This window comes from Panulirus ornatus, chromosome 59 (assembly GCF_036320965.1).
Source record: "Panulirus ornatus isolate Po-2019 chromosome 59, ASM3632096v1, whole genome shotgun sequence".
Classification (NCBI taxonomy): Eukaryota; Metazoa; Arthropoda; class Malacostraca; order Decapoda; family Palinuridae; genus Panulirus; species Panulirus ornatus.
In genome coordinates this window covers 3,394,955-3,421,275 of record NC_092282.1, presented here as the reverse complement: position 1 = coordinate 3,421,275, position 26,321 = coordinate 3,394,955, and the positions used below count along the sequence as shown (strand labels likewise).

Here is a 26,321-nt window from a genome sequence, read left to right as displayed (position 1 = left end):
ATTAGATTAATTTTTCAGAAGAGTTAAGTCTTCAATTTTTAGAGGCAGACTTCGTTATTTGTATAATTTGGGGTTTCAGGATAGATTGCTGGGATGTTTATTGCTTTGAGTGTTAGATTTATAAAGCCTTCAAAGGAAATAGGATGTCAAGAGATGACAGATAGAAGAGGAAACTGGGCTTCAAAAGCATTAATCATGGCTATGTCTGGCCCATGGGGAAAATCTTCCCATCTGAGTTTGCATTTCAATCAAAAAATATAGATAATGATGCCATAGGTCACTGGATTCTTGCTGGTTTTGAATGTGTGGGCTTATCAAGATTAGAGTTTAAAATTTCTTTAAAATCTTATGTTTAAATGGGTTTGGTTCATTATATAGCTCTGTTTTATATTTAATGGCACTAATATTCATTATGATATTTAGAAATTTAATTTCCACCTCTGTAGGAGATGTATTTTGTACTTTCATCCTAAAAGGATAAACCCATTGGCTGCTGATATGCCTTATATGGCATGGAATGACTCTGCCAGTTGACTGCGAGGGTGCCTAATATGGTCTTGGGAGTAAAGATTCCTTAGTGCATACAACAGTAGAGTAGTGAGTCAGGAAGTAACTATTGGGAAGTTACACAATACTTCCTTATCCTTTGCTTTCATGTTTACAACTCATCTGCTCAGTAACCATCAAAGTACATCGTTTTGTGATACCCAGGCAGCTAAGAAAATGTGTATAGGTTTATATGAATAGAGTATATAGATTTTGAAAAGTTATGGAACGTGGTAATGAGAACTCTAACATGATAGCAGAGTGAGCTGTGTTTATGTTTTGCCACTGGGGAGATATATGCCTTGCTGTGTTACAGCCTGAACATTTGTTTATTTGATTATTTCATCATGCACATAAGTAAGCTCTTTTGAATGGTAAGACAAAAAATTGAATGAAATATATTAAATCTATTGAAAATTGCCACACCGAGGGCACATGGAGTATTTAGAGTAGTTATGGACAATGATTTAAGGAACAAAAAAACTCTTTTCAGCTAACTGGATTTGCCTGACTCACATGGCTGGTTCACAATACGAAGGGTCTCATTAATGATATCCTATCTGTATTCACTTGAAATGAATGTCAAATAAACCATGCTTCAAGTTCTGTCTATGATACAGCCACTTGTAAAACCTTGCAGGTGTAATTGTATTTTGGTTTTTATCATAGTTAGTTTGCCATTATATAATGTATCATTACAATCCATTGTTTATTTAGGCCAAGTGAGTTTAGCTTCTTACAAACACTGATAAACTTTTTTGGACATTTTATGAATTTTAGAAATATTATCCTGGACTGTTGATATTGATTACCCTTCTTGAATGATTGATTTTCTGTACTTTGATATGAGTAACTAACACATTCTTGGTTTTCATCCAGCCAGTCATTTCTGTACGAGAAGTATTCAAAGAGTGGGCAGCCCTGATATCTCTTTCTTTCATCATTCTTGTGTGTACTAATGCACTGAATTTGAGGAAGTCTTTAAACTGTAGATGATTTATTTAACTTTGTCTTACTTTTATTTCCAAAAGTAGATGAAAAAGTCACTAATAGTAAAGGGACAGTTATAATTTTTTTATGAGGGTCATGATGCTGTATGAATGAAGGTACTGAATTGTTATTTTAAAGTCATCTGTTGTTACTTTAATGATAGTATTCATATAATCCTTTTTAACTAGAAGACAAAAGAACCTGAGTATTTGTTGAAATGTTTGAAGTATGTATTTGGAAGGAAAAGAAATATGTAGATTAATCTCAGCAAGGACCATCTTATATAAGGGAAGGGAATCCTTTTATGAATGGTGAATGGGAATGAAGGGAAAATTTGCCTCTGTGGGAGTAGGCATTAGTGTATTCAGATGATGCTTTGGAGGGATGCCAGTAGAGTTTCGTGTTTTGTCTCTGGTTTTGCTTTATGTGTATTAATCTGTGTTTTCTTTATATTTACAAAGGTACTGATGCCTCTCTTGAAAGCTGCATATGAGTAGACTATCTTTTCAACCACATTTTAAAAGGGACATAGCTTAATCATTGAGGGTAAAGAAATTTGATCCTGAATTATGACATATAATGTGTTGTTTCTGTTTTGTGAAAAAAGTTTTACTCATTTTTAGATCAATTAGTATTTTAGTGACCTAGTCCATAAATGGTATGTTTAATAATGATGTGTGAAACAAGTGTTTTCAGTATTGTAGACAGTGGCTCAAGGTGACTAGATGGTGTGAGCTGGATTCATGTATGTAATTTTCTATTTGTAAATACGTGTTTATACTATATGGGGAGGGAGTTTTACACTCATGGGTCTTCATCTCTTGGGCATTCTCTACCTATCACACAGCTTTTCAAATTTATAGTTGCTGTGTGCATTATTTTTGTCCACAGAGGTCTTATTCCAGTCATTTATCATACTCAGACAATAAAAGCACTTGACAATTTAAAAGAAAATCCCTTGCTTAATTTCATGATCTATTATATGGTTGCTCTTTTACCTCTTTTGAAGAACTGTTCTTTGTATACATCTTTAATCTGTTGTAAAATCTTGAAGTTTGTGATCAGGTCACCTCTTTCTTCTCTTCCAAGGAGGACAAATTTAAAACCTGTAGACTTTCCATGTAACTCAGCTCCCTTTATTGTGGCACCATCTCTCTTAGCTCTTTGTTCTTCTCTAGATGCACTAACCAAACTTGAAAAGCATTTTCTAGTTTTGGCCATATTTAGGATATGAACAGCTTGGTAGATATTTCCTTGTCCATATACTTGAAAATTGTTCTAATATTTGCCTGCTGATACTTTGTCTCCTTAATTGTTCTCAGATGTGGGACTCTGGTTAAAGGTGAAGGATAATGTTATCTCCCAAATTCACACACACACAATCCTGAAGTATGTTTCATGCTAGGTAATAAATCATGTTGAGGTCTTCTTTCAACCTGTCCCATCCTTCAGACTTCAAATTTGGCCAGGATAAATTTCTTCATCCATGTATCAGACCTACTCTGGAATCTGTTAAGGTTCCCATGTAAGTTGCTGCTTGGAGTTAAAAGAGTGAGTGAAGTCTTTTTTAGATGTACAAGCCCCACAAAATGACAAATTTAAAACCTGTTTTAGTGTGGTTCAGAGAGTAGAAGAGGGTGTGTTGAAATGGTTTGGTCACATGGAGAGAATGAGTGAGGAAAGATTGACAAAGAGGATGTATGTGTCAAAGGTGGAGGGAACAAGGAGAAGTGGGAGACCAAATTGGAGGTGGAAGGATGGAGTGAAAAAGATTTTGAGTAATCGGGGCCTGAACTTATAGGAGGGTGAAAAGCATGCAAGGAATAGAGTGAGTTGGAACGATGTTGTATACCGGGTTCGACGTGCTGTCAATGGATTGAATCAGGGCATGTGAAGCGTCTGGGGTAAACCATGGAAAGTTTTATGGGGCCTGGATGTGGAAAGGGAGCTGTGGTTTTGGTGCATTATACATTATAGCTAGAGACTGAGTGTGAACAAATGTGGCCTTTGTTGTCTTTTCCTAGCGCTACCTTGTGGGGGGGAGGGGGTTGTCATTTCAGGTGTGGCAAGGTGGCGATGGGAATGAATAAAGGCAGACAGTATGAATTATGTACATGTGTTTATATGTATATGTCTGCATATGTATATATATGTATATGTTGAAATGTTTAGGTATATATATGTGCGTGTGTAGACATGTATGTACATACATGTGTATGTGGGTGGGTTGGAAAGGATCACAATTTTGCAAGATATTCCTATGAGTCTACAGGAAAAATGAAGCATTTTCCCCGCGGACTCATAGGAATATATATATATATATATATATATATATATATATATATATATATATATATATATATATATATATATATATATATACTCTAGCCTGAGCCAGGCATCCATTTTATTGATTGACCAACCCCTTGAGGTGAATGAACAGTTGGGTTGACTATTGACTGCCTGCAGCGACCAGATTCGAACCTATGCGCTTGACCCTGGGCAGCCCTTGAATGTGTCAAGGTCTGGAATGCTAATCGCAACACCATGGGACAGTGTGAAATGCTTTGTTGATATTTATTGCTGCTAGTTTTGTGCAGGATGGGGGTTGTAGTTTATTGAAGCCACTCAGGATGTATTGTTTGATGTTACTGTGTAGAGTGAGGGTGGAGTGATTGGGTCTGAAGCTATGTTGTGCAGTAAGAATAGGATAAGTTGCTTGATTTTTTTGTGGATCAGTTTTTCACATACTCTTGATCTTGAAGACAAAAGTGATATAGGGTAGTAGGAGGAGGGGAAGCTAGGTGGTTAGGGAGGTTTTAGGAATAGTATTATGTTGGCATATTTCTAGATGTCAGGAATTTCGTTGTATAGTCTGGAGTGGTTGAAGATGTTTGCAAGTGCTTGGATTGCTACTGAACCAAAATGTTTTATGTGAAGTTTGATATATTGTCACAGTCTATTACAGGAGAGTTCTTTGAGGACTTAAAGGCATTGCCTGTATCGGTGGGATTGAAGGTGGATAGTTAGTTGTTTTTGGATGGGTTTTGTGTTTTTGTATGACTTTCTTACGCATGGATGAGTTTGGTATGTGACTGATTCTTGGGTAGTGTATCTTGAGTATGTGTTCTTTTGAAGGGATGTCATTAGAATAAGTTCAAAATGTTTTATGAGTGAGGACTGGATTAGTTCAATAAGTGTGGATTATCTATAACATGCACCATAGTTGTTTGCTATGTGTCTTGTGGTTCATTGTGTTGAGAAACGAGTTCCACTTTGTAGTTTACCTTTTAGTGATTAGATTAGTGATCCTGTTATGTAAAGTTTGGATTTGTTCTTGGATTTCTTTTGATAGTGAGTGGTTTTGTAAGAGGTGGTTTCATTATTTTATGAGGTGTGTAAGTTGTAGGAAGAAGTTTGGGTTATATTTCTTTTGATGTCCATGTAGTATGTGCTTTTTTCTAGCTTGGTTGGAAATGTTGATGAAGTGTAAGACTTCCTGATTTAGAAATGGGAAATAATTTACACTGCAGTTTTGGAGCTTTGTTTCCATGTATTGTATTTGTGAAGGCTGGCCAGTCTGTATTCCTGTAGTATACGTAAGCCTTTGTGGTGGTTGTGTAGCATAGGTGGTTTGTTATGAGAATGGGTAGGTGATCAGAGAACAGTTCATGTAGCATACTGCAGGCTATCTTTGTGTGAGCAGTTGATTTCTGGTGAGTTTGGCTTTTAGAGGTAATGGGTTGGGAGACTTGTTGGCTGGTTGCATGAGTTGGAGTTTATTAAGAGGTTACAGTTACAGATGAATAGATAGGTGTATGTATTGTGGTTGAGATGTTTTAGCATTGATCATTGTGGCTGCTTTTTCTTGTTTTGCTGTTTTCTTAGGAATTCTCCATAAAAATTATTGATATGTCGAGTTTGCTATAAATAATCTTGTAATGGTGTCTTGCAATTTGGGCTCATCAAGTTGATAAAGAAAATGTGATTAATAATTCCCATTTATCGATTGTTTTATTGGAATTAATTTCATTTTTAGTTATAATGCTTGGCAGGTAAAAGATTGAGGTGATTCATTGTGTTGTAGGTTGTCCCACATCTTTTATTTTCACCTTTTTTCTTTCACATAGTTGCAGTATTCAAATTAAAGTACTTCTGTGTAAAAGACATTATTTTTGTTTATTAGTTAGTGCAGTGTTTCACTTTCATGTTAATTTGTTTTCATATTTTGAATCAGCATTTAACATTATGTAATGATATGGTAATCATAGATGTATGCATAGGGACAGCTCTGTGTTCACCTTAATGTCACAGTGTTCCAATCCCAACACAACTTGTCAAAGACATATTATTCTATTCTTATCTGCTATCTCCTTGAAGTTATTATTCTTTTGTTTCTGTGTATTGTGATATCTTCATTTTTTATCATATTTTGATGACTAAGTCTTATGTTTTAGTGCAGTCCATAAGACTGAGAGATTGATGATTGTTGTATATCCCTGCTTTGATAATTAGTATGGACACTGCATGAAGATAAAGTACAGTACAAGCTATGGATTGCATATGTCAATTTGTTTCCCAAAATGGCCTTATTCAACTCAGAAGTAATGCTCATGTTTTGTATACTGTATATTGTAGACTCTTTATTGTTATTTGTACTTCACTGTGTAGTTTTGGTTTTACAAGTTATGACATATCCTTTTGTATTGTAAATCAGTGAATCCACATTTTTTTTTTAACTTGATAAGGTTCAACTAACATATAGCCGTAAGTCTTATTCTGATGAATAAGGAAGTAAAAATTTTATTCATGATTATGAGAGCAATTTCAGTGAAATATGACTTTCATTAATAATTCTCAGTATATTATGCTGGCAGTTGGAACTGCTTTTGTTATATTTTGGTACATTGAATACAGTAATCCCTTTTTACAACCAAATGTACTCAGGAAGAATTTAAACCATTTTGGCTTGATAATCTACACAAAAAAAAAATATGCTCTATGGCATGGTCAATCATTGACAGAAATTTATCAAGTTAAAGGTTGGAATATTGATTTGAATTATAATTACTGACAAAATTACCACTTGCACAATATTTGCATAAATTCAGAGCCATTCAGTGATAATGTTTATTATAGTAAATACTAGCAGCAGTGCACTAGAATACCTCAAGGCAAGAGCCTTCACTTTATGATCTAGTCATTCTTTATTTAGTATTGGCTTTTTGCTCATCTTCCATATGTTTGCCACTAACACAACAGCATTTGTTACTTGCATAGCATGACAAACAATTAGGGATTGATTTGTCCCTTGTTATCATTGTCTATGCATTCTTCCATCTTAGAGAGTTAACACCTTAATTTGATGAAGGTGTGTTTCACCTGACCCAACAAACACATCAAACTATATGCTTTATACATTTGTTTCTCAGCATCTAATGGATTGAATGGCACAAGACCCAAAGCTCCTCAGTGGCTTTTGCCTGAGTAATGCTCCTTATACATAGGTTTAACTTGGAACTTAACCGGGCTCGTAACTGGAAGAAAATTTTACCTTTGGCTATGGAACAACACAGATGTCTAATATTTTCTAAACAGTATTTCAACCCATTATTGTTTCACCTTCAATAATTATGCTTCAGTGCAGGTGACACAATTGTTCCAAGTAACACCCTTCTAGTATTTTAAGTGTATGTAATGTGCTGTACTTAAAGGCAGAGAAGGAAGCTGGTAAACTGTTTAGTAATTGGTTTAGTTTTGGCTTGTTTAGAATGAAAATTCTCAGGTGACTCCAACTCATAGAATATATCTAGCTTTGTAAAATATGGATAAAATGACCCAAAAAGCAAGGATTCCTTCATTTCATTTGGTTGTGCTGGAGATTAGTGTATTGATAGATATGAACACATACATTCCCCTTAGCTATGAATTTGGAAAAAGGCTTGTATGATGTGATTTTGATGTATATTTGACTAGTACTATGTTTTCTAAACCCAGAACAAGTTTTCAATTATTTTGCATCATCATAGTTATGTATTCAGAGGCATTCAACTATTAATATGCTCAATATTTGTGAGTTGAAGTCTCCTGCCTCTTGAGATTTTTCTTGCTGCCATAAGCTCAGCAGCTGCATGTATTATGCTTCACATTCATGCTCCCTTATGCAGTCAAGTTGACCCAGAAGAGATTTCTTTGTTTTTCAGAAATAAATTATTTGATGATTGTCAGTGAATTAAAAAGAATGCCTTTTAAACCCTTCTCTCACTCTGTTCCTTTTCAATGTTTCTCAGCTAATGGAAAACTTTGTTACATTGCAGGCACACATTGGTGGGAGTAATCCAAGCACTCCCACCTCCTCACAGCCGCCCACTTCCATGCCTGGATCTGCGTGTCAACCTATCTTATTAGACAGACAAGACTCCAACCCCAGCACTGGTCAGTTGCAGTGTATACCATCTACCGTATGAACTTTTTTTTTCACAAAAAATTCTGCTTGAATATTTTAGCTTGAAAACGTTAGCTGAGACAGTATGAGCAGCTGAATGCCCTAATCAAGGCCACCTTGTTAATGATATTTTTATGTATTTATTATACTTTGTCGCTGTCTCCTGCATTAGCAAGGTAGCGCAAGGAAACGGATGAAAGAATGGCCCAACCCACCCACATACACATGTATATACATAAATGCCCACACATGCGCATATACATACATATACATGCACAGACATATACATATATACACATGCACATATTCATACATGCTGCTTTCATCCATTCCTGTAGCCACCCCACCACACATGATATCACACACACACACACACACACACACACACACACACACACACACACACCCGCACACTAGGTAGTGCTAGGAAAAGACAACAAAGGTCACAATCATTCACACTCAGTCTCTAGCTGTCATGTATAATGCACCGAAACCACAGCTCCCTTTTCACTTCCAGGCCCCACAAAACTTTCCATGGTTTACTTTACCCCAGTTGCTTCACAGGCCTTGGTTCAGTCCATTGACAGCACGTCGACCTTGGTATACCACATCGTTCCAGTTCACTCTATTCCTTGCACGCCTTTCATCCTCCTGTATGTTCAGGCCCTTATCGCTCAAAAAATTTTTCACTTGATCCTTCCACCTCCAGTTTGGTCTCCCACTTCTCATTCCTTCCACCTCTGACACATATGTCCTATTTGTCAAGCTTATTCTCTCCATGTGACCAAACCCTTTCAATACACCCACTTCTGCTCTCTCAACCACACTCTTTTCATTACCACACATCTCTCTTACCCTTTCATTACTTACTCGATCAAACCACCTCACACCACATATTGTCCTGAAGCATCTCAATTCCAACACATCCTCCCTCCTCCACACAACCCTCTCTATAGCCCATGCCTCACATCCATATTACATTGTTGAAACCACTATTCCTTCAAACATACCCATTTTTGCTCCGAGATAACATTCTTGCCTTCCACACATTCTTCAACGCTCACAGAACCTTCGCCCCTTCCCCCACCCTGTGACTCACTTCCGCTTCCATGGTTCCATCCGCTGCCAAATCCACTCCCAGATATCTAAAACACTTTGCTTCCTCCAGTTTTTCTCCATTCAAACTTACCTCCCAGTTGACTTATCCCTCAATCTTAATGAACCTAATAGCCTTATTCTTATTCACATTTACTCACAGCTTTCTTCTTTCACTAACTTTACCAAACTCAGTCACCAACTTCTGCAGTTTCTCACCCGAATCAGCCACCAGTGCTGTACCATCAGTGAACAACTGACTCACTTCCCAAGCCCTCTCATCCACAACAGACTGCATACTTGTTCCTCTCTCCGAAACTCTTGCATTTACCTTCCTAACAACCCCATCCATAAACAAATTTAACAATCATGGAGACATCACACACCCCTGCTGCAAACAAACATTCACTGGGAACCAGTCACTTTCCTCTCTTCCTACTCGTACACATGCCTTACATCCTCGGTAAAAACTTTCCACTGCTTCTAGCAACTTACCCCCCCACACCATATACTCTTAATACCTTCCACAGAGCATCTCCATCAACCCTATCATATACCTTCTCCAGATCCATTAATGCTGCACTCATATCCATCTGTTTTTCTAAGTATTTCTCACATACATTCTTCAAGGCAAACACCTGATCCACACATCCTCTACCACTTCTGAAACTGCGCTGCTCTTCCCCAGTCTTATGCTCTGTACATGCCTTCACCCTCTCAGTCAATACCCTTCCATATAATTTCCCAGGAATACTCAACAAACTTATACCTCTGTAATTTGAACACTCACTTTTATCCCCTTTGCCTTTATACAATGGCGCTATGCGTGCATTCTGCCAACCCTCAGGCACTTCACCATGAACCATACATACCTTGAATATCCTCACCAACCAGTCAACATGACAGTCACCCCCTTTTTGATAAATTCCAGAGCATTACCATCCAAACCTGCCGCCTTGTCGGCTTTCATCTTCGGTAAAGCGTTTACTACCTCTTCTGTTTACCTAACCATTCTCCCTGACCCTCTCACTTCGCACACCACCTCAACCAAAACACCCTATATCTGCCACTGTGTCATCAAACACATTCAACAAACCTTCAAAATACTCACTCCATCCCCTTCTCACTTCACATGTGAAGCACTGATATAAGTAAACTCGCTGGAATAATAAACTCAGGAGCTGCAAGCCTTCCACTGTATTTCAATCATTTTTCAAGGATATAGAGTCAGTATGAACAAGAGAATATATACATAACCAACCTATACCACAGTTGAGGAAACAAGGAACAGGTGATCTGAGAAATGGTGAATTGACCCATCCCCCAGGGCAAAGGACATCAGGCCACCTACTGCTTTCTTAATTTTGCCCCATTAGAACAGAGATTTTATTAAGATATTATGTATTTTATACATCCCTTCATTCATGTTATGGTGCTTTTAACTTTGATGAGAGAGGATTCAGCAATAAGCTTCTCTTTCAGTGACACACAAAGTTAAACAATTTTTACCTTCCCAATTCATTGGATGTGAACAAGCTTGTATGTGTTTGAATACTGTGTTTGATTTTGAGTCTGTCCTTACAGAATATTCATGCTATTGAATCCTCTCCTTTAAAAATTTACCCATTTGGTCGATATACATTTTATTACTGACTTTATATTAGGTTATATCATTGAGAGTTGAACCACATAAAAAGACTTCTTCTTTCAAAGGAGTCAGCCCATTTTTCCACACTATTTCCAGTAGCATGGCTTTGGACTACAGGAGTCTCTGGAATGAGGTAGTAACGCCAGTTGATAAATAGTATTAGAGGAGAAATTTTTGAGCTAATGTGAAGAAAAATAAGACTATCAAATTTATCAGGGAAGAGAGAAGAGTGAGAAAATAAGCAAGGAAAAACAAAACATAGAGCAAAAGTTGTTTTTCTTTTATGCATATCATTCAGGTCACTTTGATATTTAACTTCAAGCAACTAATCCTATGAGCAAAATTTTTTTTTTCTCTCTCTTTTGAACTTGTTTAAAATGAAGGGGATCACCGTACTGTAAAGCATCATTATTATGATGCTTTCATTGTATTGTAGGTGCAACTGAAGGTGGCTCAGAGCATTTTGGTTCCAGCTGAAACCCATAATATCTTGTTTCCTGTTGACTTTGTAAGATGGGTTCTAGGTGAACAGGGTCCATGTGTAAAGGGTTTTGATCTTTAACATTTTCAATGTTTACAGGGTCATCTGACCGAGAAGAAAGTACCAGTCCAGATAAAGCTCAGCAGCGAACCCCAACTGACCGGAAAAGAAAGCGAAAAAGTGGATCCCAAGGGGCACAGAATGATGAGGGAGGAGGGAGCACTGCTCCCAAGTTAAGTAGAGCGACAGAGGCCAAGAAAATTAACGATTACTTCAAGCAACAGCAGCAACAACAAGCTAACTCTCCACTCAGACATTCTGGTGCCAAGAGTCCATCCTCACAAACGCTTATCAGCCATATGGTGTGTTGTGGTCTGTTAAAATTCATAACATTTCTGGGTGAAAGAAATATAATTATAAGTAGAGGTGTAGTTCTGTTTGCATTTCTTCCATATAGAAGCTGAAATTATGTTTTTGCTTTAACTGATTAGCTTATCCTTGTTTAGAAATATATGATAAGGATGACCTGTGAATCTTCATGTAAAAGATTTTGTCTTTTGAAAAATTTAGATGCTGGTGTTTTATTTTGAAGAACTGTGCAAGCATATTTATGTTATCGGTAAGATTGATAACAAAACTTTATCTTAATTTCTGCCTCACAAGAATCATGCCATTTCAGACTGGTCAGAGTGGTGTTTTAGGTGATCCACTTGTAGGGTTGATGCCCCCTCCTCGGGGTGTACCTGTTACTCACCGTGCCACACAAAGTGATATCACCTATAGGCAGGTAGAAGAAATGGAAAGTCGAGCTTCTATGGATATGGAGGCAAAAAATACAAGAATTGATAATTTACAATGTGTAAGTAGATAAAAATTAGAAGTGAGGGTAATTGTTCATATACAGAATTTGAATAAGTTATTAAATTGTACAGTTATACTCCAAAAATTATAGTATTTATTAAGACTGTTTTAAGAAACACTGTCTCCACTCATCCTAGTTACAATAGCTAGTATTTTGACATATTTATCTTGCTTTCATTGTAGTAATGTGGTACTGTTTTAGTACAAAGCGGCAGCTTTGGCATTCATTTATTCACCCTTACTGGGATACTGATCATTGAGGGGAGCACATGGGAAGTGGGAATAAGCAAAAAGCAATGATAAGGAGGTGGAGTGAGTACTGTGAAGGACTTTTGAATGTGGTAGCAAATAGATAGGCAGATGAATTGTGATAAGGATGAGATGATATGAAGTGCAAGAGAGTTAAGGCAAATGGTTTGGTGAAAAGAGAGGTGATGACAGCTTTGTATGATATAAAGTGTGGCAGAAGTGGATGGTATTGCAGTTGACTTTCTCAACTGTATTGTTGATTGGTTAGTCTGGCTTTTCAGTGTACGTATGGCCTAAGGTATGATACCTGAAGATTGGGAAAATGCATGTAGGTTGCCTTTACATAAAGGCAAGAGGTATGAGCAAATATTACACAAGTTTAAATCTGATGAGTGTACTTGGTAAGGTGTATGGGAGAGTGATTATTAAGAGGATGGTGGCATGCACAAATCCAGTAAAGGTGGAGCAGTGAGTCTGGGAGTTGTAAGGAAAGTGTGGATGAGGTGATTGCTTTGAAATTTTTTATAAGAGTTACGTAGAGAAAAGGGGGATTTATGTGTGGCATCTATGGACTTGGAGAAAGCACTTGATAGCTTGCAGAGATTTCTTGTTATAGGTTTTATAAGTATTTAGTGTGTGATCAAAATTTGGGAAATGCAATGAGGAGTTTTGATGGGAGAGAAAGATGTGTGTGGAAATAGAAAGGTTGCAAGCCGAAGTGGGTCTGCATGAAGAGTGTTTGAATTCATTATGGCTATGTAATCAGTTCATGGACAGGATGTTGAGGGAGTTAGATGCAAGGGTCTTGGAGAGAAAGGCAGGCCAAATGTATGTCGGAGATAGAGTCATCTGAGAGGTGAGTCAGTTGTTTGCAGATGACTTGGCTGTCTGATAATGTATCTGAGTTAGGGAGAGCTTATGAAAGAAGTTGACAATTGATATGAATTGAAGTAAGTTGATTATGCATAGCAGGGGACAAGATTGGATGGTTTCAGTGTGAGTTTGAAGGGAGAATCTGGACGAAGTGGAGGGCTTTAGGTAGTTAGGAATGAACATGACAGTGGATGGAATCACAGGAACTGAAGTGAGTTTAAGGGTGGGTGCATTTAGGAGAGTCTGTTAGGGAAAAGATTGTTGTTTGAAGACGTGATACTCCTGATTGTGTTGTATGGATTCTAGTCATACGCTCTGAATGCAAAAAGCAGAAGAGGGTAGACATGCTGCAAATGAAATGCCTAAGGACAGTATTTATGAGACAGGTTGAATGCACAAGGAATGAGAGTATAAGAACAAGATGTGATAGTAAGCACAGTAATTGAAAGAGTTGATCAGGGTATCCTGAAATTGTTTGAACAGGGAGAGGATGAGTGAAGAAATACTGACTAAGAGGATATGTGTGGAGGGAGCATTGGGGAGAGGAAGACTTATGATGAAGGTGAATTAGTGGATAGAAAGTTTCTTTAAAATATCACAGCCTGAAAAGTCAGGAGGATGAAAGACATGCAAGGTATAGAATAAATTGGAGCAATATGGTATACTTGGGATGATGTGCTTTTAATGGTCTGAACCAGGATCTAGGAAGCAGTCAGAGGAAACCAATAAATAGTCTGTGGGACTTGGCTGTGGATGGTGGACTACATTTTTCATGCATTAGACATAACAGCTAGAGAATGGATGTAAGCAAATGTGGCTTTTTGTTTGAACTTGGCCCTACCTTGTCAAGGCAGGAAATGGTGATTATGAAAAAAAAAAAAAAAGTGATGCAGTGTACACATCTGGTATTTCCTTTGATAGATGAAACCTATTCCTAAGTGATATAATCATCAGATATGCTGATGGTAATTTAGTGGGGGAGTATTGAGGATATTTCACATAAAAAAGCTTTTGAAGAATTACCATATTAAAGTGAAAAATGAGGCTCATGTTTATTGAACTCGTGCAAGATTTTGGTCATTGGAATGATTGTCATGGGGATGATGGAGTCATGAGAGTTAGAAAGTCCTGAAGAATGATGGTCATAGGAGTCATGCTTTGGGAGTAGAGAAAATGTTTGTTAGTTAAAGCATAGGATTGATTACATAAGGTATGATGTAGTGATAACATGGGCTTAGGTAAGTCATGAATTTGATGAAAATGTAAAAGATGAGGAGGATATCTTAATATTGAAGTCACGAGTAGCAATAAATATGCGGTAAAAATGTCATTTATAGAAATGTTGGAAACAAGCTTACCAAGAGATTATTGAAGATATAGTGATGATAATTCATGGAGACAGTGAAGTCTTTGGCATTTTCATCTTAGATCTTGGATCAGATACCTGGGTATGTTTGACATCTACAGCAAATTCAAGTGGTACTTAATTTGACATGTTTACTCACAGTATTTCTCCTCATATTCCAGACAAATGAAGAATTATCACGACAGCTACAAACTCAAAGTAAACTTCTTGAACAGAAGCAATTACAAATTAATAAGTGTATTGAAGTAGTCAAGAAATTACAAATTGAAAAATCTAATATAGAGAAAAAAGAAGCAAGGCAAAAGTGCATGCAAAACCGATTAAGGCTTGGGCAGTTTGTCACTCAGAGAGTTGGTGCCACTTTCCAGGAAAATTGGCAAGATGGGTACGCTTTTCAAGAGATAACGAAGTGAGTAAATTTTTTAATTGTTTTTTCCTGAGGATTGAAAAGGTTAGATTGAGAAAAGAAACTAATGTTTGTTCCAAGTGAAAAGTAGATTCAATTTTCAGGTTTAAAAGAAAAAAAATGCATAAAGGCTTGACAGTAGTATCAGATTAAAGAGTGATATAATTATATGATCTAAAACAAAGTTTGGGATACAGATGTGTGTTTCTGAATGCACATGGATGTATGTATGTGTTTACTTATATGTGTAGTTACCCATTTGTGTTATACAAGTAAGGAGTTTTGCCCTTCTAGGGCTTCTTCACTCAACCCTTAAACTGCGGCTACAGGAAAACCTGCCCACCCCTCCTATCCATAGGGATAGGGGAGTGTGTCGTAGAAGGCGACTAAAATGGATGGGAGCAGGGGGGGCTGATAATCCTCCCCTCCTGTTTTGCTTTTCCAAAAGAAGGAACAGAAATGTGTGCCAAGTGAGGACTTTTCTCTCTCAGCTCATTCATCTGAAAAAACATATACATACACGTACATTTTCATGCTTGCTCGCCTTCATCCATTCCCGGCACCACCCTTGCCCACAGGAAAAAGCTTTTCCATCTCCTGCATCATTGAGGTAGTACCAAGAAACACAAAGGCCACATCCACTCACATCCTTAAATGAGCTGTCATGTGTAATGCACTGACACCACTGCTCCCTATCCATATCCAGGACCCACAGACCTCTCCGTGGTTTACCCCAGCTTTTTCAGATACCCCTGGTTCAGTCCTTATTTTCACACATATATGTATATGTATATATTTATTATTATTATTATTATACTTAATTGCATCGAAACCACACTTCCTTATCCACATCCACGCCTTACTGACTTGCCATGGTTTAACCTAGACATTTCACATGCCCTGGTTCAGTCCATTGACAGCACATCGACCCTGGTATACTACATCGTTCCAATTCACTCTATTCCTTGTATGCCTCTCATCCTCCTGTATGTTCAAGCCCTCATCGCTCAAAATCTTTTTTACTCCATCCTTCCACCTCCAATTTGGTCTCCTGCTTTTCCTTGTTCCCCCACCTCTGACACATATATCCTCTTTGTCAACCTTTCCTCAGTCATTCTTTCCATATGTCCAAGACATTTCACCACAACCTCATCTGCTTTTTCAACCACAGAGATATCAATAGATAGATAGATATAAATGATACAGTAATGATAATAATAATGATAGTAATGCTAATGATAATGATAATGGTGATAATAATGTTTTTAAGGTGCTTTGAAATTAACTTCAAAGTGATTAACTTCCTAAAGTCCCTCAGATATGATGTTCTGGGTATAGACTTAGGACTACATCATCTGAATTAATTCTATATGTAAATTCCTGTAGTTTCTTTCTTGTCAGTTTTGTCATAGTCATCCTTTCACTTTGTTTAATCTTTATCATCTTCCATTTAATTGGATTGAGCTTAATCACCCATTTTCTTTGAAGGTTTTCACTATCCTTACACCTCCTTACCTCTCATAACTTAAGTATCACCTTGAAACATGTTCAGATATGATACCTGTCCCTTTCTGAAGTTATTTTGATACGTTAGGAATTGCTGGGCTAAGACTGAGCACTATAGGACCCCACTTGTTATTCTTACCTAATTAAGTAAGTGCTTGAAGTGAAAGGAGTTTATATTTTGCTGTAATACAGTAGACATGGATTAATGATATGATGAGCTGAGAGGATATATGCACCTGATCAATCCTATGTAGATAGGACTGGATTTAAGTCATGGATACCATACTCGGGTCAGTTACTTGAAATATCCAGATGATTGCCTTACCACCTCCTTCATACTCCTTATGTCCTGTATGTGAATTCATAACAGATGCTATTCACGTAATATAATAGCCACTCTTTTAAAAGAGAAATGTTTGATTTATAGACTCATTGAGACAAATGAATCTCTGCATTTATGTATTTGAAATAATGATGTGTAAGTTTGACTGCATTTATTATCTTGTGTTTGATCATATTTGATTATTTATTTTTGCTCCTGCATTTACTCATTTTGTTCCATGCTCTGTTTTGAATTAGAGGAATATTGGTATTTTAGAAATTAATTGATACTTTGGTGACATTGCAGACGACAAGAGGAGCTACAAGCAAATAGAGAAGAAATAGACCGTCAGCGAAAACTTTTATTGAAACGTAAACCATCTGAAGGTGGGAGTAATTCTCGGAAACGAGGGGCAAACAGCAACCAAGGACAGGGTGCTGGAAATCTTCCAAATGGCCTTGGCGGTGACCATGACCACCGAGATCTCACCATTCAGGAATATTATGAATCAGAAGAAATACTAAAGGTCAGCATTTTGTCTAAAATATCAGGATTATTGAAATATTTTCCTTGTGAAGGGTTAGGTAAGACCTTCTTGAAACTATTTTTACTCCAGATGTGCATGAAATTGTTGCATGTAGTTCTGACTTAAGCATAATCAGAGATGAATATAGAGGGGAAACCTAAGATTAATTGTAGAGTGTAGTGAAATGTTGCAAGAATAAGAAGGGTTAAGAGTATCTTTTACTCTTTTTTTTTTCTGTAGTATCAAATAAATTCAGTCATGTTTTGTGCTAATGGCATATGTAAGGTGCTTTCAGATTGTAGGAGAGTATCAAACAAGTGTAGATTAAGATATTTTGAAAAAAGGGAACAGGAAGTACATTATTTGCCAAAAATGGGAAAATGTGGGGATCCACAAGGTTTAGGAAGTGAGATGGTGAGTGGAGGTAAACCAGTAGTTAGATATTTATTTATTTGCTTTGTCGCTGTCTCCCGCGTTTGCAAGGTAGCGCAAGGAAACAGACGAAAGAAATGGCCCAACCCACCCCCATACACAATGTATATACATACACGTCCACACACACAAATATACAAACCTATACATCTCAATGTACACATATATGTACACACACAGACACATACATATATACCCATGCACACAATTCACACTGTCTGCCTTTATTCATTCCCATCGCCACCTCGCCACACATGGAATACCATCCCCCTCCCCCCTCATGTGTGCGAGGTAGCACTAGGAAAAGACAACAAAGGCCCCATTCATTCACACTCAGTCTCTAGCTGTCATGCAATAATGCCCGAAACCACAGCTCCCTTTCCACATCCAGGCCCCACACAACTTTCCATGGTTTACCCCAGACGCTTCACATGCTCTGATTCAATCCACTGACAGCACGCCAACCCCGGTATACCACATCGATCCAATTCACTCTATTCCTTGCCCTTCTTTCACCCTCCTGCATGTTCAGGCCCCGATCACACAAAATCTTTTTCACTCCATCTTTCCACCTCCAATTTGGTCTCCCACTTCTCGTTCCCTCCACCTCCGACACATATATCCTCTTGGTCAATCTTTCCTCACTCATTCTCTCCATGTGCCCAAACCATTTCAAAACACCCTCTTCTGCTCTCTCAACCACGCTCTTTTTATTTCCACACATCTCGCTTACCCTTACATTACTTACTTGATCAAACCACCTCACACCACACATTGTCCTCAAACATCTCATTTCCAGCACATCCACCCTCCTGCGCACAACTCTATCCATAGCCCACGCCTCGCAACCATACAACATTGTTGGAACCACTATTCCTTCAAACATACCCATATTTGTTTGACAGCATAGGAAGTAGGTGTGTGCTACCTAATTGGATAAATGCTGTGATTGTCCCACTGTATATGTAAAGGAAATTTGAAATTAATGAAGGAAATACAAAGGAATAAGTTTTCTTTTTCGAATAAGTAAATGAGGTCATTTCTTCATCTGTTTCTTGCTGAAGCTGGAAATGGCAAACCTGTATGAAAAAAGTTCTCTTAACATTTGATGAGGCACATGGCCAGCTTTTGATACTTTTAAAAGGATTACAAGTAAGGAGCTAAGTTTATAGGAGTGGGGGAAAAGGATATTAAGAATTAGATCTCTAGTTCAGCAGATGATGGAGAAAACTCTTGTGAAAATTACGTTGCATGCTGTACTTGATACTTTTAGAAAAGATGCACAAAAAAGATATAGAAAAGTTGACTTGTATGATAGTGAAATAGAATTATGTTACTGTTGAGTGATGTGAAATGAATTTGGGAGTGCATCAAGACTTGTAATACCACCATCATTGTTTAGTGGTTTTATGAAAGGAGTTCAGTATAAGATACGGTTTGATACAGGATGGTTGTGGGGCACAGCTTAACCATGATGGAACAGAACTAAAGGTACATTGATGTGTACAAATGAATCTGTTCTTTCAACAACCATACTAAGAAATGGGTAGAAAAGTAGTTTACTTATATACGATTTTGTGAGTATGTAGAAAGAGATTGAGACCAAGGTTTCAGTTTTTGAGAGATAGTAGTTTAGTTTGAGGATTAAGATTGGAAATTAGTTAAGGTAGTTGGAAGTGATAGTCATTATGGATCCGTCTGTCTACTATATGTACATCTCTGATGCCTGTTCCCACTGGGAATTCCCTTAAGGGGGTGGTCAAGGCAAAAGGTCCTCCATAACTTGTGAACTTCAGCAGTACGTAATAGCTTTTAGTGCCTCACCCTTGACAGGCCTCTTGCAGAGGGCAACCCTGGTATATTCCCATTATCATTATGGATGGTAATGGGAAAGCTGAAGTTGAGTCATGCTAGGGATTTGCACTGAATGTAAGAATTTAAGCATATGATGTGCAGTAATGGAGTGTTTTTTTTTTTTTTTTCTAATGTATGGTTAGATCAAAGACTGTTGCTGTGGCCACCCCTTTGTGGGAGTTACAATTTGAACAGGCATCAGATATATAGATAGGTGGATCAAATACAAGGGAATTAGAGGTGGATTACATATGCAATGTAGCTAGACTTAGGTAAATAGATAAAGGAAAATTTGAGAAAGGTTTGTGAAGAAATTTAAGAGTGATATTTTGACAAAACCTCATAAAATGTACAGTATTTTTGTGTGTAAAGCAAATAATAGGATGTTGAATGAAGTCTGGTAGTATACCAAAGGCAGTAAGGGGAAGAGGTAGTGTACAAAGATGGATCTGCATGAAGGTGTTTTTGAGGGCCTGAGATATTTCTAGTGTGGATACTAGGAGAATGACTATCAAGTGTATTGGCGTACTAATTGATTTGAGGGCACTACATTAATCCTGTTCCCATTCACTCTTGACAGTGTAATCTCATAGTTATCTCCCTCTTGTAAGTAGAGTTAGCTTTGTAATTTTTTCATTTTTCTTTTCAACAGTTAAGGCAAACTGCCCTTAAAAAGGAGGACACAGATTTGCAGCAAGAAATGGAAAAATTAGAGAGAGAGAGAAATCTTCACATTAGAGAACTCAAGCGAATACATAATGAGGACCAGTCAAGGTGAGCACTCTCAGTAGTGATCTTGTTCATTACTCTTCTGGGCTTTGATGGTAGGTATTCAGTTTATCATCTTACAATGGTCTTGCAGTAAAGTAGGACCAAATCCATGATATTATAAGTATCTCTTGGACATTATTATGAGTCACCCTGTGAGATTGGTAAGTACACCATACTGAGACATCATTACAGTGGTGAAAATTTAATGGCAACCCCTTTGAATATCCTAGTAAGTAACAATTGCAGTTATAAGAATGAAAAACTAGAGTATATTTGAAATGATAAATGTGAAATATGCCACATTTTATGTACACAGCTTTGAACTGACTTTAGAATTTAGCACATCGAGATGATCTCAGCTTGGTCATTAGGATTTAAGAATAGATAACATAGATTTAAGGTAAGATTGATCTTTTTTTTTTTTTTTTTTTTTCATCTTCATACTTGATCGCTGTTTCTCGCATTTGTGAGGAAGCAAATATTGGTAAATGTGTTAATGAATTAGATTATTTAAAATGATCATGTACATAGATAGGGCTTTGCATGAGACGAGAGAGAGAAGGAGTGATTGTGGTGTGATTATTAACTGCGGCAAATTGGAAGGAAGTTGCAACAGTTATTTCCTGCTGATGATACTTATTGTCACCTAATTCAGAGAAAGGGTTGAAGAAAGTGGTAGACTGGTTCAGTCATGTTTGTAGGAGGCTGGAAGTGAATGCAGCTGACAGTAAGACACTGATATTTGAAAGGGAAGAGAGATAAGACTTAAGATTAGTTTGCCATGTGAAGAACTGGAAATTGAAGATAAGTTTAAATATGTAGGAGTAAAGTTCAGTAAAGGTAGCAGAGGGAAGCCTACGCTGAAAATAGTCATCCAAGGGAGAGAAATTGTATGTGTATTGAAAGATTTTTGAAAATTTTTAATTATAAAGTGTGCAAGGAGCCTGCATGCTGCTGTGTGGATGAAAAAACCCAACTTTTTATAGGTTAGGACAAGCTAAGAATAGGAGTCGCAGATATGAGTAATTTTTAATTTTTTAAGAGTATCATTGGGAGGAAGAGGATAGGTAGACAAATGATTTGAAGCTATACGAAGGAAAGAACTCATGAGAAAGGTATATGGGTGAAAGTGTGTTTGGATGGTATGGTCATGTAGAACATATGGGAGATTCTGTGATGGTCAGGTACATGTATAGTACAATAGAAGTGCAATGAGCAGAGGTAGATTGCAGAAGAGACAATCAGATGTAGTGAGAGAAATCATTAAAGCTTGGAAAATTGTACATAAAGATGTAAGAGGAATGACTTGGGATCTGATGGGGTGGAAGCATTTTTGTTTGGAGGTGATATGAATGGAGTTATTGGTCTCATTTGACATATCACTAAAGTGTTGGAAGTGAAAATAGTAGTGCTTTTTTGGAGTTGAAAGACCAGGTTTCCTATTAACACTTTGGACAGGGGTTGAGGATGTGTATGAATGATACTGGGAGTGCTGTATGTACCTGATCCACCTTGTGAAATTGGAATTGGAGTAATAGATAGAAAACGAGAGGTTGTGCAACTTCAAAACACTTTTCAGCAGTACAGTAAAGGAATGGAATGTAAGAAGCTGTGTAGATTACTGTAACTTGGAGTGATGAGACCTTTGCAGAACATGAATGGGGCCAGTTGTATTAGGGATGAAAATATTTGAAAGAGCAAGGAAGATGAGTTTGGATTTCTTGTATATTTAGAGAAGCTAATTTATGTTATGAACTCCGTGGAAATAGTTTGAAATACAAGAAGGAAAAAATAATGATCTTGGAAAGATTACAGTTTTATAAACCACTTGCTGTTGGTACGGCACTGGTAGCAGATTCCAGTGAAAAACTGTAGAAGTTGGTAACTGAGGTTGGAAGAGTGTGTGAATGGAGGAAGTTGAGAGTGAATGTGTTAAAAGCTAGGTTATTGAGGCAGGTTAATTGGGGTGTGAGTTTAAATGGAGAAAAAGTGGAGGAAGTGCTGTGTTGATAAAATGTGTGTGTTTGAGACAGCTGAAGATGATTTGTTGAAATGGTTTGGACATATGGAGAAAATGAATTGAGAAAGAGGATTTACATGTCTGAGGGGAAGGGAGCTAGGAGGATGGGGAGTCTAAATTGGAGATGGAAAGTTGGGGTAAAAAAGATTTTTGAGCAATTACAGCCTGATCATGCAGGTGGGTGAAAGGCACGCACGAAATAGAATGAATTTGAATGATGTGGTATAAAGGGATTGACATGTTGTCATTGGACTGAACTAGGGCATGTGAAGCTGCCAGGGTAAACCATGTTAAGGTCTGTGGGGCCTGATTGTGGATAGGGAGCTATGGTTTCGATGCATGACATATGACAGCAAGAGAATGGATGTGTGCAAATGCGGGACATGATGATAAAGTATGAAAAAAATGGAGCTAAACTGCTGATGAGTTTAGATTTAAAATCCTGGAGCCTCCCTAGTATTTTTTCTCATAGTGATATGGGTGAGTAAACCCTGATGCAGGTCTAATCTTAGGGGTCCATCATGACTACCCTCAGGAGGCCAAGGGTCCATCATGGCTGTCCTCCTCCAGAATGTGAAGCATTTTACATTTTCAGACTGCTCCAGAGGCTATGTCCAGCAATAAAGTGCCTTGAATAACATTTGATTAGATATCTAGAGTAACAGTTAACTACCAGAAGTGAATAACATTTAATTAGATACCTAGAGTAACAGTTACCTACCAGAAGTTAGCAAATAACTGATGGAAAATCTTAGCTTTGAAATTTAACATGGTATTACGAGAAATGAAACCACTATAACATTTTTTGGGTAGACCCCAGAGACAAATATTTTATAGTGATCATAGAATTGAAGGGATGGGGTGAAGGTAGATTAGGGACATCAATTAGAAACACCATACAGTGCTAATGAAAAAAAATGGATTGAGTGAAGTAACGGTATCATGTTGTTGAAAGATTGAAGTAAAGTGATTTTATTGTTTTCTCTTGTGTTTTTAGGACAGTCTCTTTGGTTATGTTTCCATGGTATTCATGTGATGAGGGTAAAAGTTGCAGGATAAATTTCGATTGCATTGAATGATATTTACTACACATGAAGAAGGCTGCACAGGAAAATTACAAAATTAATGATTTCTACCTTTCTCCTGCTGTGCAAAGGCTCAGTTTTGCATAAACTGCTTGATTGCATTGAATGATATTTCCTTTGTTTGAAGATGACTGAATGAATTAATGAATTATAAACTTAATGATTAGATCTTATTTGAACAGTGCTCAGGCCTGGTATGATTTGGTAACTTGGGAAACAGCCTTGTATATGCATAAAGTGATTGATTACACTGAATGATAATTCTTTTTTTTTGAAGAAGACCAAATGAACAAGTTGATAAGTGAAATACTGAACCTTTACCCTGCTATGCCTGGGCCCAGTATGTGTGGTTTCACTCAGGCATGTTTTATTTTTTTATTCCAGTTTCAGGAAACACAGGGTGGGTTTCACTTGTGCAGTAAGCACCAGGACAAGTGGAGTATATTGTTTAAGCCTTTCCTACAACCAAGCACCCAGGAGAGATATCACAAACCTCAATGCTACTTTTGATTCTGGGCCCCTTAGTTAATTCCTCCCTTTAACCCCACCCCATCAGTACCCAATGATTTTTCATGTCAGGTGTTGCAGTTAGCTGGCCTTGATTTCACTTTGACCGCTGTTTGAGTTTGCTGAGGCTTACAGCAATATAATCAAAACTATTGAGCTCATCATATTTTCCTCAAATTGATATGGTCACATCTGAGGACAAAGTTCAGATGGGAAATTCATCTTCAGGGAGAAAGAGTATTCTCGGTAAATAGTTCAAGCTTGTGAAATATAGTGACATAAAGATTGAAAAGGAATGTTGTATCTCTGGACTGAGCCAGGGCATATGAAGCAGCAGGGGTAGACCACTGAAAGGTCTGTGGAGTGTGGTTGTTGATAGGGGCTTTGGTTTCCGTGCATTACTCAAGACAGCTAGAGAATAGAAGTGAGCGAGTGAGGCCTTTTCATTTTCTGTACCTGGTGTTGCCTTGCTGCATGGGAAATGGTGAATTAGCATGAAAGAAAAAGAAAGACAGTTATCTCTAGGAATTAAAATCTCATAGTTTCTTATGAATTGTACAAAGTTGGGTTTATAATGGTAGAATTCAAAAATGCCTTACCTAGAGATTAAAGGAAAGGATACAGTATATATAGCTAGGGAAGAAGATGCTGTATACATTTGATATATTGTTATGCCGTTCATTTAAAAATGTTATCAGTATCACAACAAATCTTTGATTGTTATATTAGTGTGACTTTTATGCTTCCTTTTATTACTACCAACCTAGATTTGTGAAGTAGATGAAAAAGAGTTTGATATAGAAACTTGAGACTGAACGTGAACAGGATTAAGGTAATGAGGTACTTCAGGGGAATGGTCTGTCAGTAAGTTTGAATGGGAAGTGGAGTGCTTTAGATAGCTGGAAGTGGACTATGCAATAGAACTGTGGGTGCTGAAGTAAGTTATTGGGTAGTAAATGTCCTTGGTGTGTTAAGGAGTGTGTGGTAAGAGAGTTCACTGTTAGTTAGAGCAAAGATGTTCAAAGTTATAGTATTCCTAGTGTTGTTTTATCAACATGAGTCTTGGGCCCTAAATACAAAATAATGGAAGATGGACTTGTTAGAAATGAAATACCTGACATTATTTAGTGTGAGGTATGCTAATACTATAAGGAGTGACAGTGTAGGCAGGAGGAGCCTTGTTTGAAAGAGCAGTATGATCAGGAGAGCTAATAAGGGTGTGCTGAAACATTTCAGACAAGTAGAGAGGATGAGTAAAGAAGACTGACCAAAAAGTAGATAGAAGGATTGAGTGAAAGAGGCTCTTGAGTATTGAAATTTGAACATTCAAGAGGTTGAGGGGTGTGCATAAATTTGATTTGGAGTGATTTATTGTATGGGCAACATGTTGTCTTTGGACTGAACCAGGACATGTGAATTGGGCATTGTAAACCATGAAGTTGTCTCTCAGGCTTGGTTTTAGATAGCAGGCTCCATTTTTGGTGCAGTATAGATGGCAGCTAGATGTGTGCTAATGAGGCCATTATTTGTTTGTTCCTGATGCTACCAGGAGAATCAGTTGATTATATAAGAAGAAATTATTATTTTATCATTTTAATTGCAAAATGTTGTTTATTAGGGTATGAATTATGTGTAAATCAAACCAAGTAAACATAAGCATTAGGCCTTTGGTGATGGGTGAAGGGCCTGTAAGAGCATTACTGCTTAGGCTTAGGGAATAGGTACCCAGGCTTCCTATGTAAGTGTTTTCTTCAAACAGCATACTAATAGAGGCTCTTTATCAGTAATAAAAAATTTTATTATGAAATTAGTAAACACCCAGAAAGGAAGAATTTTTGCAAATGGAACTTTTAAGTGTATGAAAATTGCTAAAGGCTCTGAAAGTTTCCATTGTGGCTAGTGACTGTTTTCCTTATATTTTCTTTATTGTCAAAGACCAGCAAATTGAATTAATAAATACTAGATATTGAATGATACTTTTATATTTGGTATTACAAGAATGTTCTTATCATTATAAAAATGTTTAAAGTCAGAGTCATTGTCATAGTTGTGATAATGATGCAGTGGGAATATTTCCCATGCCTCATAATCACATTTATGGCATTGACTGACTGATGATTTTTTTAAAGAAAATATGCTTGTTACAGTTTTGAAAGATTCTTTTTGATACATATATCAGTTGATACTCTGCGAGTCCACAGATGAAAATCTAGTTAAACCATGGTGCTAACCAAAATGGAAAAACCACATTTTTAGCACATTTGGTTCATTTAAAAGTGCTTTTCAAATATTCTTCCATGTTATGTGATCTATGATACTGCATTTTTGTTATTGAAAA

The 26,321-nt window shown here is 37.3% G+C and overlaps 1 protein-coding gene across 7 annotated transcripts in view; it reads left to right on the top strand.

Annotated features, from left to right (window-relative positions):
- The window catches only part of LOC139767190 (serine/threonine-protein kinase tousled-like 1), a 172,898-nt gene that overhangs the window by 97,977 nt on the left and 48,600 nt on the right, over nucleotides 1-26,321 (top strand). For all 7 annotated transcript variants that reach the window (XM_071696259.1, XM_071696258.1, XM_071696256.1 and 4 more), the window contains exons 3-8: nucleotides 7,854-7,971; nucleotides 11,305-11,567; nucleotides 11,885-12,064; nucleotides 14,716-14,963; nucleotides 17,095-17,314; nucleotides 20,253-20,374. In XM_071696259.1, the coding sequence (XP_071552360.1) occupies nucleotides 7,854-7,971; nucleotides 11,305-11,567; nucleotides 11,885-12,064; nucleotides 14,716-14,963; nucleotides 17,095-17,314; nucleotides 20,253-20,374 (1,151 nt within the window). The remainder of the gene's footprint in view (nucleotides 1-7,853; nucleotides 7,972-11,304; nucleotides 11,568-11,884; nucleotides 12,065-14,715; nucleotides 14,964-17,094; nucleotides 17,315-20,252; nucleotides 20,375-26,321) is intronic.